The sequence below is a fragment of the Dipteris shenzhenensis genome, chromosome 2 (genome assembly GCF_047967505.1).
Source record: "Dipteris shenzhenensis isolate YYH24624 ecotype China chromosome 2, Dip_SZ_1.0, whole genome shotgun sequence".
In the NCBI taxonomy this organism is placed as follows: domain Eukaryota; kingdom Viridiplantae; phylum Streptophyta; class Polypodiopsida; order Gleicheniales; family Dipteridaceae; genus Dipteris; species Dipteris shenzhenensis.
The window spans coordinates 43238162-43256151 of NC_141597.1; the positions used below are offsets into that span (position 1 = coordinate 43238162).

At 40.9% G+C, this 17990-nt stretch overlaps 1 protein-coding gene across 2 annotated transcripts; it reads right to left on the minus strand.

Annotated features, from left to right (window-relative positions):
• Positions 1 to 13413: 13413 nt before the first annotated feature.
• Positions 13414 to 17645, minus strand: LOC147904792 (alanine--glyoxylate aminotransferase 2 homolog 1, mitochondrial-like). 2 transcript variants are annotated; one of them, XM_087388422.1, is made up of 10 exons: positions 17346 to 17645; positions 16756 to 16986; positions 16142 to 16312; positions 15909 to 16055; positions 15646 to 15825; positions 15147 to 15372; positions 14860 to 14973; positions 14666 to 14752; positions 14438 to 14516; positions 13414 to 14234 (listed from the first exon to the last, which is right to left on the minus strand). In XM_087388422.1, exons 1-9 carry the CDS (start codon positions 17544 to 17546, stop codon positions 14473 to 14475), a joined length of 1401 nt encoding a protein of 466 aa, XP_087244548.1. In that variant the 5' UTR covers positions 17547 to 17645; the 3' UTR covers positions 13414 to 14234; positions 14438 to 14472. The 2 variants fall into 2 exon arrangements, with proteins under 2 accessions (XP_087244548.1, XP_087244557.1); XM_087388431.1 differs by lacking the exon at positions 16756 to 16986.
• Positions 17646 to 17990: the final 345 nt, after the last annotated feature.

The following is a 17990-nucleotide window of genomic DNA, read 5'->3' on the forward strand; positions in this document are numbered from 1 at the left end:
CCATGTATCTACCCATATTACATCCATGTGTCAGTCCTCAGCCAAGTCCATGTGTCATTCATGCCTCCATTTTGATGTGTCAACTTATCCTACATCCATGTGTTTATCAAGAAGACATGTGGCAAGTTCATGTCATCATTTTGACTACCAAAACAATCATGTGGCACTTACCACGTTGCGCTTTCCTCTTGAACTGACATGTCGACATGGCATATGTTGATACCACATGGCAATTTGCACATGTCCTTTCGATGATTGAAATGCCACACGGCAAGACCATGTGGCATTTCAGCCATCAAAAGGCCATGTGTAATTTCTAAGTGATCTTTTGACCATCAAAATACCATGTGTCATTCTTGCCTGCATTGCCACTTGTTGACTAGATTTGTGCCTCCTTTGCCACATGCAATTCCCACGTCCATTACAATGCAATGTGAGAATTACCACGTGTTATTCCTCCCTCCATTGCCACGTGTCAACCTAGATTCGTGTGCTTGGATTGCTACCTCCTTCTAGCATATACATCCATTACCCAATAGCCCCTGCTCATACCCCCTCATTACCTCCTTCTAGCAAAAACCTAGACATCCATTACCCCATAGCCTTTGCTCATACCCCCCCCCAACATACATGTTCCCACTCCCCTCCCCCCTCCTTCCAAGTCATGCATAACACCCACTCCCTTGAATGCCCCCAACCCTTGCATGTAACAATCCGACTTGAAGCACCACTAAATCCTATAACCACTTAATTCAATAGGATAACAACCTTAATGTTATGAAAAATGATATAATCTTAAAATTAGAAAGAGTATTAGTATTGATATCAATTAATATACTTTGTGTGTATGGGTGCCTTTGGTGACAATAAGTAGCAAGGCCAAGAAATCCTCAATTCACACCCTTGGAGAAAAGACCCACATTCATTGGACATGTTAATGGAGCCAACCACTCTTGATAGCCGAGAACATGGTCCAATGAAGAGCTCAAAGAGGATCCTAATAAATTTTGTTGGGCACTGAGCAATTGATTACTTTAACAAGGCTCTTGTAGTAACCACACTCGATAAGCGGCAGAACTTCCAAGAATGTGCAAGACTCATAATCTTTGAGTATCCACCAACCAATTGGAAAGAGCAACACAACTCTAATGGGATTCATTTTTTTGACTCTATAAGGTCCTTGACTTAGAAATTGGAGCTTGCCCTTATGGACTTTGGTATTGTACAACAAAACCAGGTCACCTTCCTTGATGTCTTTGTCTTTGAGGTTTCTATCAAACCATGCCTTCTTCGTTTTTTTGTTGTCATGGCATGGTAGGCAACCAATATGGTCTCTGTATGCTTCTCTAATTGGTAGAGTCTTTCTTTCAGCAATGCATGATCTCCCATATGTTCTTGTACTGCTATGTGTAGACTGGGCATTACAAATTCCAGTGGGACCACAACTTTAAGGCCATACACCAATTGAAAAGGTGTATTTCTTGTACTGACCTTGAGTGTAGTTCGGTATGCCCATAATGCTGCATTTAGTTTCTCTACCCAATTAGAACACTTTGGTTCTACTACCTTGGTGAGGACAATGCATAAAATTTTGTTGGTGGATTCGACTTGTCCATTCCCTTGGGGGTAGTAAGGTGTGCTCTTTTTATGGATTACCGTAAAGCCAGAAAACAGTTCTTGGATGGCCTCATTGACAAAATGTGTGTCTCTATCTGACACAATTTCAATGGGACATCCAAATCGGGTGATCACATTTTGGTACAAGAACCTTGCTATGCTTTTGGCATCTGCCTTTTTGACGGCTTTAGCTTCAGCCCATTTGGTAAAGTAATCAGTGGCCACAATGATGTAGCATGCCTGTGTTCTTTTGCTGCCGGATGGATGGAACCCACAAAATCAATCCCCCATTTTTCAAAGGATTTTTGTGCAATGACTGTTGTTAGGGGATTTAAGTCTTTGTGTTGTGGTTTGGTGGTTCGTTGGCATACATCATAGCTTTTGACATATTCATAGACATTTGACCAAAGTGTTGGCCACTGGTATCCTGTGAGAAGGACTTTTCTTGCTGTTGCTTCCCCTTGGAAATGTCCACTTGCAATGCCTTCATGTGCTTCACTGAGGATTGGCATGATCTCATGTGGCATCACACACCTCCTTAAAACCTAGTCCTTGCGCATCTTGTATAGAGTTGATAGGGTGCAGCTTTTACAATTAGTTTCCTAGCATCCACTGCTTTCATTTTAGGAGGTGGTCTTCCTGCCATTAAGTACCCAATGATGTCTGCAGACCAATTAGGCATAGCGTCTATTTGAAATAATGTGGTATCTGGTAGGTCATCTTCTATTTCTTCGGGCTCTTCTCCTGTCCTCAATCGTGACATGTGATCGGCAATGAAATGTTGAGCTCCTTTTCTCACAATGATTTTGAAATTGAATTCTTGTAGCAGCAGAAGCCATTGAGTGATCCGGCCTGTGGTACATGGCCAATTCACAAGATATAATAAGGTTGGGTGATCTGTGTAGAAGATAAAGTCAGTAGCCAATAGATAGTGTCAAAATTTCTTCACATTGTATATCATTGCCAAGGCTTCTCTTTTTGTTGTGGTGTAATTCACCTCTGCATCATTTAGCTGTCTACTTTGCAAAGTATGCTAAGTAGCCTTTGTTGTGTTTGTCAGATTGACATAACACACTCCCTACTGCATAATTGGAACCGTTAGTATGTACATGAAACTCTATGTCCCAATTTAGTGCCATTAGAGCAGGGGCTGTGATCAATCTCTACTTGAGGGTTTCAAATGCTTGTTCGCATTTGTCTGTCCAGATGAAGTTGACTAGGAGCTTATATAGGGGCCTTGCAACTATGGCATACCTCAGTATGAATCTTCTATAGTATCTGGTACGTCCCATGAAGACTTGGATTCCCTTGGCATTTAGTGGGGGGGGAAGCTCCATGATGATCTTTATTTTGTCCATATCAATTGCAATCCCATGTCGAGAGACTATGTGTCCTAAGACTACTCCGTGTGTGACCAAGAATTGGCATTTTAGAGGATTCAAAGAGATTCCATACTCCCTGCAATTTTTAAGAACTTCTTCAAGGCATTTCAAGTGATCCTTTTTTTCTAAGTGTACGCACAAGTCGTCGAGGAAGACTTGTAGGAACTTGTTGAGAAATTCCTTGAAGGCGGTGTACATTACCCTTTGAAAAGTAGATGGAGCATTGCATAAGCCAAATGGCATGACTCTGTATGCAAAAATGCCCCATTTTGTGGCAAACGCTGTCTTTGCCTGATCTTGAGGTGCAATTTGTACTTGGTTGTACCTGCTAAACCCATCCAAGAAGCTATACACTTCAGATCCCGCTACCCTTTCTAACACTGTTTCAACCAATGGTAGGGGATAATGATCTTTGATTGTTGCTACATTGAAGTTCTTGAGATTTACACATATTATGAGCTTCTTGCTTTTCTTAGGAACAATCAGAATTGGTGACACCTAATTGGTATGCTTGATCTCATAAATGAAACCAACATCCAGTAATTTTTTTAGTTCTTCATAGACACGGGTGCCATACTTGGGATTTGTCCTATAAGGTCCACATACCTTTGGTTTGGATCCTTCCTTTATTGGTATGGTATGTACTGCAACTTCATGGGAAATCCCTTTCATTTCTTTGTAGGACCAAGCCATGCAATCTCTATATTCCATTAGCAATGCTTTCAATTCTTTTTCTTCTACTAGAGTGAGCTATTCACCGATGTATACAGGCTTTTCTTCTTCTCCGTCCAAGGTAAGATTTAGTTTCCTTGTCTTGGCTGGTCCTTCATAAACTAGGGTATCCTCAATATTATCTGTTTTTGTGAGCCCTGATTCCCTGATTGGCCTAGGCATTGCTATTGTGGCTTCTCCCCTAGTGTAGTTTTTGAAGTAATCAGGAACTTCCCTTAGGCCTTCATGGCACTTTGAAGTTACTAGCTCCACTGGAAGATATTTGGTCCAATTCACTTGCGTCCCCTTGTTCTTCTTTTTTGTTACTATTCACCATTTCACTCTTCATTCTCACATTAGGTTTGAACTTTCTAAGCTTTTTGCTTTGTGAGACCAGTGATGGATTTTCAATAGGAGTCGCATTCCCAAGGAGTGATTCTTCGGCCATACAAACACCTTCAAGCCCTTTAGGATCCCATTTGAAATTTGGGGACTTAGGTGCTTTTGTGGGCTTAGTTAAGTACAATTCTACCACTTTGGTCTACATTTTTTTGAATTGGTTGAAGTGCTCTATCTTGGCCTTTTGGCGCTGTACACACTCCTTTTTTTTCCTGGACCGATTGCTATTGGATAGTGCTGGACGGTCGATCTTGGGGTATCCTATGGCCATGAGTGCCTGTAGGATTGCCAAGTCATTGTCAAATACTTGGCCTTCCAAGGTTGCATTATCAGCTTCTGTTTCCATATCCCAATCTATGTCAGCACCATAGCCTTCTATTATGGACTCTTCACGGTCACTATCCCATTCGATGCCTGTCATGATGAAGTCAAAGTGAGTGTATTTGTGTGTGGACTCTTAGAGGCCTACAAACTCTGTACAAAAACTCAAAATTATGGAAACCATCAAACTATTGTCAACAAACTGTGTGGAATAGGCATTGCATTATCATAACATGGCATCACGTAGCATGAGCATTAATGCGATGTCATGTCACATTATCACATAGCATTAGCATTAACGTGGCATCACATTGCATTATAACACAATGCCACGTTGCATTAACTCACCTAATTCTGATAGATTTCACGAATTGCTAGCTAGCATTTAGTGATGTTAGTCACCTACCCACGCTGTAATAAAAAGTCAACCCATGTTGCATCATTTTTAATGTAGCATCGGTTTTAATGTAGCATCGGTGTGTTAGTGTAACGTGATGATCTAAGAATTATTGTTAACGTGGCATCAAGGCATTCACGTAATGCTACATCTATAAAGATAATCATAAACATGACCTTTAGGGTGATAATCTTAATGAAACACTACCCGTTGCATTAACCTTAATGCAACACCCATTGCATTATAACACAATGTCGATGCATTATCTACAACGCAATGTCCAGGGGTGATAATCTTAATGCGGTGCCCATAGCAATATTACTAATGCAATGGCGGTGCATTATTCATAATATAACGTCAAAAGCATTATTCATACCGCAATGCCATTGCATTAGTTGAAATAGCCCCAAAGATTGATAGTTATCAAGCCGCAAATTTTGACAAAAATGATGAAATTTGCATGCAAGTTGCATTGAAATAGATCCCATTTTCTCAAAAAATTTCTACGGCATTGTCCCCCCACCCTGCTAAGAGGCAATCCTTGGACTTTGCCACCCCTTGACCTCGCGTCGAAGTGAAATCAACCTTGAATTGTGGCGTCAACTCTGCTAAACAACACATGCACCTGAGGTCAGGAAGATTCTTAAGAGCTAACTTTGGGCCTAAGGATAGTGCCTTAAATATCCTCTTATCAACTTGTACACCTACCTCTACACCCTTAGATTCAGAAAGCTCGAAAGCTACTTCTTATATCATGCATGAACCACCACAAGGTGACTTTTATAGCTCAGAAGCATCCATGAGCCTAAATAGAGACATGGGAGAACCCTCTAATGTTAGAGTCTCAATGGCTCCAAGCAATAGATTTAATGATCGGCGAGTTTCCTACCCATTCTACATTAGTTAGATAAGGGGAAACCTTTTCCAACATGATGGGTAGACTTGGTCTAACTGAATAGATAGATATGTTAAACCCATTTGCTAGGCAGAATAGGATGCCAATGGAACCTCAGGTGTTAAACCACCATTGGTCAACTTGGGAAGCAATATTTAGGGAACCAAGTTCCATTGTATCTACTGGCTATCAACTGCCACCATATCCATCCTTTGATGAAAGCTAAGTCATATAGTGGTGAATTTGTCCCCAGAATCCCTTGAGTTTCGAATGCCAGAATGTAATGGGACAAAGGAGTAATTTAAAAGGATCACAACTAAGATCCCCCACATTTGAAGTTCCATCGTTTCCTACTTGTCCATAGAACAGGGGAGGTATGCCAGCCCAATGACTGCCCCTTATAGGGTCAATGAGGCCTAACTGACCCCAAGTCATAATGCAAATGCCTAGTGGGTTAGGTCCCCAAATCATACATTTGTATAGCCATCAAATACATGGAACCCTTCACTGAGACGACCAATGTATAGAGTAGGGTCACTATATCCTCAAGTTCTTCCTACTTTGAAAATGGTACTTATTGAAGATGGGACGATGAGGATCATAGTCCATGCATTAGGAAGGGGGGCCTGGGCCTTGTGACAATCACCAAGTTAATCATCGTGTTCTTAGTAGAAGGAGACCGAGTCTCCCATGTAGAGAGTTACAGATCTATGAGACATTTGGTGATACCAAGGATCTAGACAAGGTCAATGATTTTGGCCTAAGCCTTGATGGCAAGGCAAGAAAATAGTTTAGAGCACTGAACCTGGAGGAGAAAATCAATTGGAATACACTATGTGAGTCATTTATAGCGGGATTTACCCCTAGTGGACCCAAGTCAAGCCCCATCCACTAGCTATACATCGAGGTGAAACTAAAAGGAATATAATCCCTCCATGATTACATTCCTAGGATTATCTACCAAATGGCACCAATTTCTCAAAAAATGTGAGACATCAACAACCCGACCAAGACATCATCCATTCAAAGCTATAAGTGTCAAGGACCTCATTATTCAAAGGGCTGCCTTTACAAAGACAACCAACCCGTGCTAGGTGCACTGACATCTAATGCACCAACACCATTGTGCTTTGAGTGTGGAGTGGACCGTATTTTTAAGGATTACCTGATGTGAAGGTCATCTAAGTCAAAATTCCTTAGCCTATTTACCATTGAGAGAGGCCAAGTGTCCTCCGTACTGTTGAACATAATCACGAGGTTGCAAGCCAAATCCCTTAATAAAGAGCTTTGCAAACAAGCCAAATGACATAAAACTAGCACGTCACATTCTCAGGAGGCAACTAAATTGACACAAGTAAGTACAAGGGTACTATGAAGATTGGGAAGGGACACAATAAGATCATCCTCTAGGATGGGTCAGATGAAGATACGACCACCCTAGCCACCTCATCTTCCTCTAGTGGAATCCCTTTTGTTGGTAGCCCAAGAAATCAATTTCGTGAGACATGTGGCAGAATGGTAAAGGCCCAAGTCCAAGGCAGAGAAGCAAGACTAAATGGCATTCACAACTCCGGACATCCAAACATGGCATGTCAAAGACATAGTCTGAATAGAATCCCATAAAAGTCCCAGTCCAAGAAAATATGGGACTTAAGGAGGAGCATGATAGTACACTGTACTTACTCTTCTAATGCTAACACGAATAGGATCTTACATCAACCCCTACTAACACCTTCTTCCTACTAACTTACACCTTAGATTTTTCTTTTTTCTTTCTGTTCTTCCTTCTTTGAAAGATCACAAGTACTCAGCTTGGATCACTCCATCCAATGTCTAGCCACTGCAATCACCCATGCCATGAGGTGCTAGCTACAGTGGAAATGCTTATCAATACTTCTAGCAATAATTCCAAAACAATGGATCCGTTGAAGACCTATGAAGCAATGCAAACAAGGAAGGTTCTACAAGGGCACAAAAGGAATGATCTTCAATGACAACCCTCCAACAACCATGACCTTTGCATGATCCATGGGATTGGATCGAGAATAGGAAGGGGGGCATGCTAACCACATTGGTTAGCAATGTCATTTGATGGATGATGGCAAGTACGTAGAGCTAGGAATATGCCTTGGAACTAGATGGGCCCAAGATGAGTAAAAGAATGAGGAAAGAGAGTGGTAGAGAGCGTAGGGTTGTCCCTCCCTTCAAAAGATGGCATGTATAAAAGGCCAAGTAGTTGACAATGGCACATCCAAGAGATATTAGAAGAAGGCTTGTGAAATGGCACATCCAAGAGATATTAGAAGAAGGCTTGTGAAATCACTAACTCATAGAGTTCCAAAGGACATTACTACGAGTTGGAACTATAACACTTATGAATGAATGGACAAGGTAGTTGCCTAAATCTTAAGTTAGAATGCTTGGAGATCCATGCTTGATACATTCTATCAAGCATGATCGTCTATGTTGAGTTGAAGATCCATGCTAGATACATTCTATCAAGCATGATCGCCTACCCTAACCTTTAAAAAGTGAGATCCTAAAATACTAGGAAAAAAAGCAAGTAAAACAAATATGGACACCTATATCCAAAAATTGGGCTAAAATCTCCAAGAATATGGTAATGGGAGTCAAGGTACCACGTGGCGAATTGCCAGGAGGACTTTTGACAGCCAAAAGTCCATGTGAAATTTGCCACATGTTATTCTTGCTTGCATTGCCATCTGTTCCCATATGCTAGCTTGTCTTGCATCCACATGTCATATCATCTCACATCCGTGTATCTACCCATACTACATCCATGGTGCAAGTCCTCAGCCATGTCCATGTTTAATTCTTGCCTCCATCTCCATGTGTCAACTTGTCCTACATGCATGTGTTAATCGGGGAGGAAATGTGGCAAGTTCATGTCATTGATTTGACTACTGAAATGATCATGTGGCACTTGCCACGTTGCGCTTTCCTCTTGAACTGATATGCGGACGTGAGATAGGTTGATACCACATGGCAATTCGCACATGCGGCCTTTCAATGATTGAAATGCCACATGGTAAGATACCATCATGGATGATTTTTTCAAGTTAGTTTCATTAAGAAGCTAAGGTTTTATATTGGTGTCGAAAGTTTTTCTATCCTTATTAAAAAAAATGTTTGAAAGATTCCACAGGATTTGAAACTTTTATGCAAAAAAATAATATTAGCTAGGATATATGTCTTTTGCTTCAAAATTGAACAATAAATAAATAAAAGTGTACTACATCTATCAATATTTTGAAACCAAAAAATAAAGCTCGATAAACTTTTGCCAAGATTTTATATTAATATATAAGCATAGCTTCGATAAAAGCATCCATGGATACCATGTGACATTTTGCGATCAAAAGGCCATGTGTGCAAATTTCCAAGTGGTCCTTTGACGCTTGAAATGCCATGTGTCATTCTTGCCTCCATTGTCACTTGTTGAGAAGATTTGTGCCTCCATTGCCACATGCCATTCCCATAACCATTAGAATGTGTGCAAATTGCCACGTGTTATTCCCCCCTCCATTGCCATGTGTTGATCTAGATTTGTGCGCTTAGATTCCTACCTCCCGTATCACACACACAAACATCCACTACCCATAGCCTTAGCTTATACCCTCCGGGCCCCCACAAATATACATGTCTCCCTTCCCCTCCCTACTCCTTCCAAGTCATGCATACCGCCTACTCCAATGCAACAACAACACTTGAAGTAATCCACTAAATCATATAACCACTTAATTTATTAGTATAAAAACTGTAAAGTTATAAAAAACAATATAAATATCAATTAGGAATACTATGAGTATTAACATCAATTTAGTATATTTTGTTGTTGTGTGTGTATGCGTGCCTTTGGTAGCCAATAAGGAGCAAGGCCAAGAAATCCTCATTTCACACCCCTTGAGAAAAGGCCTACATTCATTGAGCACGCTAATGGAGCCAATCAATCTTGATAGCCCTAAACATGGTTCAATGAAGAGCTCATAAAGGATCTTGATAATTTTTTGCTAGGCATCGAGCATTTAGTACTTTAACAAGGCTCTTGCAATAACCATACCTGATAACTGGTGGAACTTCCAAGAATGTACACAAGAGACATCATCTTTGAGTTTCCACCAACCATTGGAAAGATGAACCCGATGGATGCCATAGAGCACAAGTACGATGACCATCTCTGGACAAAAGAACACCTAAGTCCAGTAAAATTCCTAGGGGTTACATGCATAAGCTACTATGTGGGTGTTCTTGACAGGAAAAGGTTGATGTGCCCATATTAGAATGCATCAAGAAGGCATGATTAGACATGATTGAAGGGGACCATGAACCACGTGCCAGCTACTAACACCGAAGGAACAATTGCTTCCCATTACTCTACAAGGCCAAGGATATGCATATGTGTGGTTGTATGATATATTTTATCATGTCATGTGAAATGGATATTGTACATCTCATGATTCATGTCAATGACTACAAATACTCTATGCAATACCTAATCAATTAGTTGTCAACCATGAAAAGGCCACCGTTGCATGATAAAGTATAAGTGAGAATCATGAGGGACATACTAATGTCCAACCTAGTAAAGCTAGGTTAGGACGACTTAGAGAACATACAAGAGCAAGAACATCCTAGAGAAGCTCCCTCCCTTGCTAGAGAGAGTAGAATGTGAGACCACTTTGTAAGGCATATTGGTTATAGGATTGATTATGGAATTTTTTTCTTATCCATTTCTTAGACTACAAGCTTCAAAGAACCTGGCTCAAATGAGAGTAGATGAAAGCACACAAGGATACAAAAACCAGGACTCCACGTATAATTTTTAAATGGCAACAAGGTTTCCAATCTAGGGGTTCCCGGCGGATGATTGCTTTGTCATGAAGATGTCCACAAATGGGGCCTACATCTGGAGTAGACCTTTTGAATAGGATGTAATGGAATGATAATGGGATGTTCGCGAGACGAGCTTCGGTCCAACCATTCGATCACACAAGATGATCGAGAGAGTGGGTTACCATGGGCTGCCACTTGTATGATCCTTGCAAGGTAAGTAGCCTCCATTTTCAACATTCCATGATCTTCATGTCTTCTTGTAGTGGGGTCTAGGCTCATCATCAAGTTGACCACATCTAGCTTGCAAGATCTTCTTACCCTCATGACATGTGGAATGAAGGAGGAGGATACGCGATCTCACAAGCGCTACTTTGGCAGATGTCAAATGAAATAGGACGTGGTTTTTTGATAGGTGCTAAACAAAGTCATGACTCGAGCCAGGTATGATGTAGTCCATTTCTTTGGATTTATGGCAGACAAGGCATAAGAAAATTGGAGTGGAAGGCACCAGTGTTATTCTCCAGAAGCTCACATGGACTATAATGACACCAATGCCAATATCACTGATGTCCCCAATGCCAAGCTCATCATGAAATACGTGGGGCAAACAAACCAATAGGATCACAAAGAGATTTGTGAGAGGGGTGAATAGCGACAACAAATGAAGATTCATGATTAAACAATGGGGGATGGTAGGTCCAATGTGTGAAGTGACATCCCTACAAAGGATTAATGGTTAAGCTACCAAGAAATGTGGATACGAAATTGGGGAAACAACATGATAGTTTATAATTGTGCATAGTCTCTTAGAGTACTAGCAATGCAACGTAAGGGATTGGGTTGGCCATACTAGTAGTACATAGGGTGTGGATTGGGTGTGTCTAACAAAGGGATGGCTACAAATGACATGATCTACATATTTTCTTTTCATGCCATGTTCTCCATTTGCTTTCTTGGTGCCTGGTAGTGGATATGAAAAAGTTCACAAGCCTCCCCCAAAGTTGGGCATTTTGCTCTTTCAATGTCTTCCATTTGTCAATTTTGTCACACTTGAAGTTCTCTTCTAAAGGACCCATTCTAATGAACTTGCGTGTACTATTATTATTATTTGGTTTTGAAAGTTTAAAAATTCATGCTTGCTTGTCTCTTATTGTCACCATCATTGAAACATATGTACCTTAGAAAATAATTTTTAAAAGTAATAATAATGTGCTATTGTAATACCTAAAAACTGGGATTTGGTCGTTGCTGTTGCACACTAGCTATTGGCATGAAGCTCGCTCTCTTATTGGAAAATAATGTTCAATATAAGCATCATAGGTGATTATCTTTAGGTTGCTTGATAAATGAGATCAAGTGAATGACGACAACAAATCACTTCTAATGGAATTTATTTATTCTTGTGTGTTATGTTAAAAAGTTAATAAAATCCATGCATGAGACCTTGACACAATAGTACACATCAAATGGACATACCAAATGGATTCAAGATTTAGAACATATTGGCAGATGTAGTCACACTAAAGAGATGTATATACATGGCACCCATATAATTTCAAGTAGTTCATAGATTGTGTGGGTTCTTAATCTAAAAGCAAATAATAGTAGCCTTTTTGTTATAATACCTAGCATCGATAAGATTGAATGTACTCACAAAAATCCACTCCATCACTTTTAGTGATTTAAATAGTAGCCTTTATCCCCAATACAACAATTTATCAACATAAGAATCGAAAAAGGTTTACAAAAACCTTGTCTCATTGAATATTGGTGATTCTTGGATGTTTATTAAAGCTATGGATTTTTTCTAGGCCATGTATCTAGTTTATTTTTACTTAGTAGCTCTCATGTTGTATTATTTATTTACATTGGCCACTTTTTGAACAACAATGTTTTGGTTAATTGATTTTTAGAACAATGGTTGTGTGATCTAGCCTTAGCTTGATAGGAAGGACAAGGATACCATTTTTTGAAATCAATCCTATCCTTTTTTAAAGGAAAAAATGATCTACTTGTTTTCTTAAGTATTCATGTCTCCTAATTTCAAGAAACTTTGATTGGTATAATACGGTAGCAATAAAGATTTGTCAATAAGCATAAGTACACATTATAAACCTTCACACACCAAAGTAATGAGAGATACCCTTTAAGGAAAATGGTAAGATGGCAAATTAAAGAATAACGTCATCAAACCTTCACTCGATGAAATGCCCTCTCTAAGGTAACAAATTTAAGGATAAGAAATAGTAATCTAATCATTTCATAACATGCCCAATTATGTGCAAAAAGTAGATTCACATATTTGAGAACCCCAAGTGATTGATTTGGCACTTTGGTTGGGCTCAATTTTGTGCAAACAAATTTCAAACGGGGATTCTCAACTCTAAAGAGTTTTGGAGGCTTTTAAAATGGTGTGCTCTCCTTTGTATAAAAATTGTTGCATACAAAACTTTTTGTCCAACCCATGTGCATTTGAATCAATTCCATTGAGAACATCCATTTAATCTATGCCTATCACAACCTTCATCCACAAATGGTTGCTTAAGTTAATATCCATGTACTGGCAACAAGGTTGTCCATCCTTGCTAGCTTGAATTGATTAAAATTGCAATGCCTTCATGTTTTATACATATCTTCTTGCCCCTCATTCAATTATCCATTAGTGAAATTGGCTTGATTTATTACAAGCCACCAAAACACTCTAATCACCTTCATGATGAATGACCTTAACTTCACCCACTAAAGTGCAATTCATGAGGGAAAAAAAGCAAAAGAACTTTCACACTAGATATCCATGCTCACTTCACTACCGACGCACCAATTTCCCTTTTGTGGCTCCTTTGATTTTAACCGTAAAATCTAGGTCGGTAGGCTCCGCTTTTATACATAATCTTCTGATTCTAGTTTTGACAATACCACCCATCTTCAGAATGTGAAGGCGAGGTAGGCACACATGATGCAGACTTACCCACACTTACCTATGTGCATTTAACAATAACTACTATGGTGTATATAGCAATAATACATGTGTTGTGTGTGCTTCCTTAGCAAGTATGTGTACAGAGATAAAATATACAAAGGTATCTTTACCCTCCATCCCACACTAGACTCACCAATGTGCATCAAACAATAGCTTCAGTCAGTGGCACTTCTTATTCTATTTCTTGGCTTAACCTCCAAAGCTAGAAGTCTGTGCGAATTACTTTCACCCTCTTTTTTCCTTACACTTCATAAAACCATCAATTCTCTCCCAGATATTTTGTGCTAATGTAATAGCCATTCTTCAATGTTGCTATGGCATACTGCATATAGATGAGATGATTATATCTATGCATTGAGTGTGGATATATCTACATCCACATGGGTGCATGCATGCTGACCCATCAGGGTGAAGAGCTGCCTGCAACTGCACAGATTTAAAAAAATAGAGATCCTCTTGTTTCCCTTAAGGGGATCTTAGAATCAAGAAACTTTCGAACTGACATGCTTCACATTTAAGATTCATAAAGGCACAGTTTTGAAGTGAAAGCCATTCCTGATGTTCCAGACAGCTGCAAGAACAGGGCAAGGGCACAGGCGCTACATAATCGATACGACCCCCCAGCACATCTTGCAAATGGATCTTGCCACACACATCCACCTTGGCTTTCTTTTAAACCTGAAACAGCAGTCGCCAGACACAAAACAAATAGCATGTTTGGTGTCAATGTCAAGCTATCTGATGATTGACATTTTGAAACTTGCACCAGGATTGAGGATAGCAACAACCAAAAAGTAGAGGCATCTGAACTCAGAATACAGACCTCCACATGATCCGACTGTTCAAAAAAGATCGTATAAAATCAATAACAAAATTCTTACCTGAAACCAGCTCATCTATAAATATATTGCTTGACTTAGAGCTTTGACATCGTGTAATCCATAACCTCTATCAGAAAATCTGCGAAAGGCAGCAAATATATGTTTTTAATTAAGCAAGCTGTAGCCAACCCTGATATCAGATTATCCTATCTGCCACAAACTAACATCCTAGGAGAACAAGTTTAAGTCTTACTACAAAGCGATTCATAAATTACAAGTTTGAAATACCTGCGTCTTCCATAGTGAAACACATGGGAGGCTTGATTCTGAAGACATTTCCATAAAAGCCACCCTTCCCTACCAGTACTCCAAGATCTGTTTGGAATGCATCACCCACAACAAAACGTGTCATTTGCAATCTCCTAAATACAATGAAAGTCTATAATCTGCCAGGTCGATTGCCACTACACTTGGCAGCATACCTTTCATCTTTTCATAAAGGTCAGCAGTTTCCTCCCTTGCTGGTTCCTTTGATTGTCTGTCTCGCACTAACTCTACTCCAATCATTAATCCTCTTCCTCTGACATCACCTATGACTGAGGATATAAGGTTTATGGTGTCAGAACTCAAAAACTTGTATGCTAATAAGTTCTAATTGAAGGCCATAGCCATTTACATTCCCAATAATACTGTTCTTGTCAATATCAGTCTGAAGAAGTGTTCCTCTTCCATATAAGAGTAATTCAAATTAGGCAATGAAAGAACATACTGTCATGCTTCTGTTGCAGACTACACAATCGCTGGAGTAGGTAGCCACCCACTTCAGCACAATGTTGCTGGCGTTTTTCCTTTTCCAATACTCTTAAAACAGCATGTCCTCCTGCAGAGCAGACTGGATTTCCTCCAAAAGTATTGAAGTGCAGACTGCGCGCCATAACACTAGCAATCTCTGGGGTTGTGACAACTGCACCGACAGGAAGACCATTCCCTAAACCCTGCAACCAGAATAAGCTTAGTTTCCCAGACTCTACTATTTTCAACATGATGACTTGGCTAACAAATATCCAGACCCGCCTACCAAGTTTGGGATGGAAAAAATTACAATAACTTACCAAGTCGTCTGTACTCCACAAATTTAAGAGTACTCAATACAAGCCTCTTGACAGAAGACAATGGCTTAACAAATGCCTACCGAAGAGTAAGAACCACCTAAGTACAAGAGTAGCTTAACAAAGCCTTCTGAGTATGAACAAGAGAAAAACAGCCACCTTAGCCAACGTTACAATATCTGGTACAACACCCTGGGTCTCAAATCCCCAGTAATGGCTCCCAGTGCGACCAAAGCCGGTTTGCACCTCATCAGCAATGCAAATGCCTCCAGCTTTCCTGACTATATCATAGACAGCAGGAAGATAGCCCGGTGCAAGCTCGACAGCTCCACCTACCCCCTGAAATACAAAAGGAACCCATTAAGTAAAAAAGTAAAACAGCTCAGAAACAACTGTGCTCACCGAGCTTCAGATCATCATACTTGAAAAGTTTCTGCAAAGAAGCCAGCAACACGACCAGATGTGGCTGACTCGATCAGATCCGCAACATCGGCTGCGTACTTTGCCCCATCAGCACCATGGCGACCTCTGTAGGGATTTGGGTTCACTGCATGGTGGACTCCAAAACCCTGCAGGGACTCTGATTTAGCGAACCACTATGCAATTGAAGCATTTAATAGACTGTGATTCAAAATTATCTGCTTGGTTTACAGACCTGTGGAACATTGTACTTCCAAATACGTTGGCCTGAGAGACCCATGGTGGCTGCACTCAGGCCATGGTAGGAATTTCTGAGGGAAATGACGTCATAATTGCCAGTGTAGAGGCGAGCCATCATCAACGCCATGTCGTTGGCTTCTCCACCTGAATTTACGAAGTACACAACCTGCATAATCCTATTTCACTGTCATTTTTTATCCCCCTCCCACACACAAGCATATGCAGAATTGGCATAATCCAGCAACGATATAAGATGTAGCTGCACAAGTGAACAGACTAATTACAAATTTGAGACCATGTTATCCCAGGAAAGATCAAGCAGAAGGACAATCAAACAGCCACCATCTCATGGAGAAGATCATAAACATGCAGAAATCAAAGCAAAATCAAGCAGAAGGAGAATCAAACAACCACCATCTCATGGAGAAGATCATTAGCATGCAGAAAACAATGCACGATCAAACAACGACCATGTCGCGACGAAGATCAATTAACATGAACAAAGCACCAAAACTCGAAAGGTTTCTGTTTGAAAGGACAAGAAACTGACAGAAACAATGTCCCAGTAAAGATGAGCTATGAGTTGCAGACTAGATCGGATTCCTATACCTTGAGATTGCCGGGCATCTTCTGAGCGAGAGCCTCGGCAAAATCAGCCACGGCGTGGTTGAGGTAGATTGTGGTGGTGTGCTGAAGCAGCTTGGTTTGTTTCACGATTGCATCCACGACGTCCGGATGGCAATGCCCACAAGAAACAGTGACGATGCCTGCAAAAGCATCCAAGTAGCGTCTCCCTGTTTCATCGTAGAGGTACTGCATCTTGCCCTGCACGATGTTGATCTGGAGGAGCACAGAATCAGAGAACGTTTGGGAAAAAATGAGATGCTGCAACTAGTTTGCGATGATTGGAAAGAATGATGCAGCTGGTTCAAATACAGCGAAACCGATCAAACAACAATCAAACAACCGATCAAACAACAATCAAACAAAAATGATTGATCTGGAGGAGGACAGAATCAGAAAAGGTTTGGCAAAAAATGAGATGATGCTGCAGCGAGGATGGGATGAATGGGAAGAATCATTGAGCTGGATCAAATGAGCGAAACCGATCAAAACAACAACGGAATGAAATCCATCCGATGGAGGAAAAGCAACGAACGAAATGAATGGGCACATTAAGAAAAGAGGAGGAGACGAACGGGATTCTTGTAGTAGAGGATGATGCCGGGATTCATGTAAAGACGGCGTTTTTCGAGGATTTGGAGGGCGGGAGGGCCGGTGTAAGGATCGGGGGAGTGATCGAAAGGGGGGAGGACGGGAGGGGAAAGCTTAGCAGCAGCAGCTGCCATGGAGGAGAAGCTATGGCTATGGCGATTCGCGAGCTTGGCGAGACGATGCATGGCTTCTTTTTTCGTTCGCAATCTCTCTCGATCCTCGCTAGCTCTTCTCTCCCTCTCTCGATCCTCGCCAGCTCTCCCTCTCAATCTCTCCCGAGTCCCGATCCTGATCCTCGCAAGCTTTCCCCCTCACAATCCCTCGTCGCGAGCTCTCTCTCTCGTCTCAAACTCCCGCGACCTATTCAGCTCTCCCTCCGTCACTCCCTCCCCCCCCCCCCCCCCCTCTCTCTCTCTCTCTGCGCAACTCCCGCGAGATATTGAGCTCTCCCTCCCTTCCTCTCTCCCTCTCTCTCTCTCTCTTTTCTCTATTTTCTTGCGCAACCTCTCCCTCTTTCCCCAATTTGCACCCCCCACTCCCGTTGCTTTCCTCCGCAATTCCTTCGTTTCTCTTCCCCTCCCTCTCTCTTGAGCTTTTTAGTATCCGCCCAAGTTCGTACTTACTTTCCT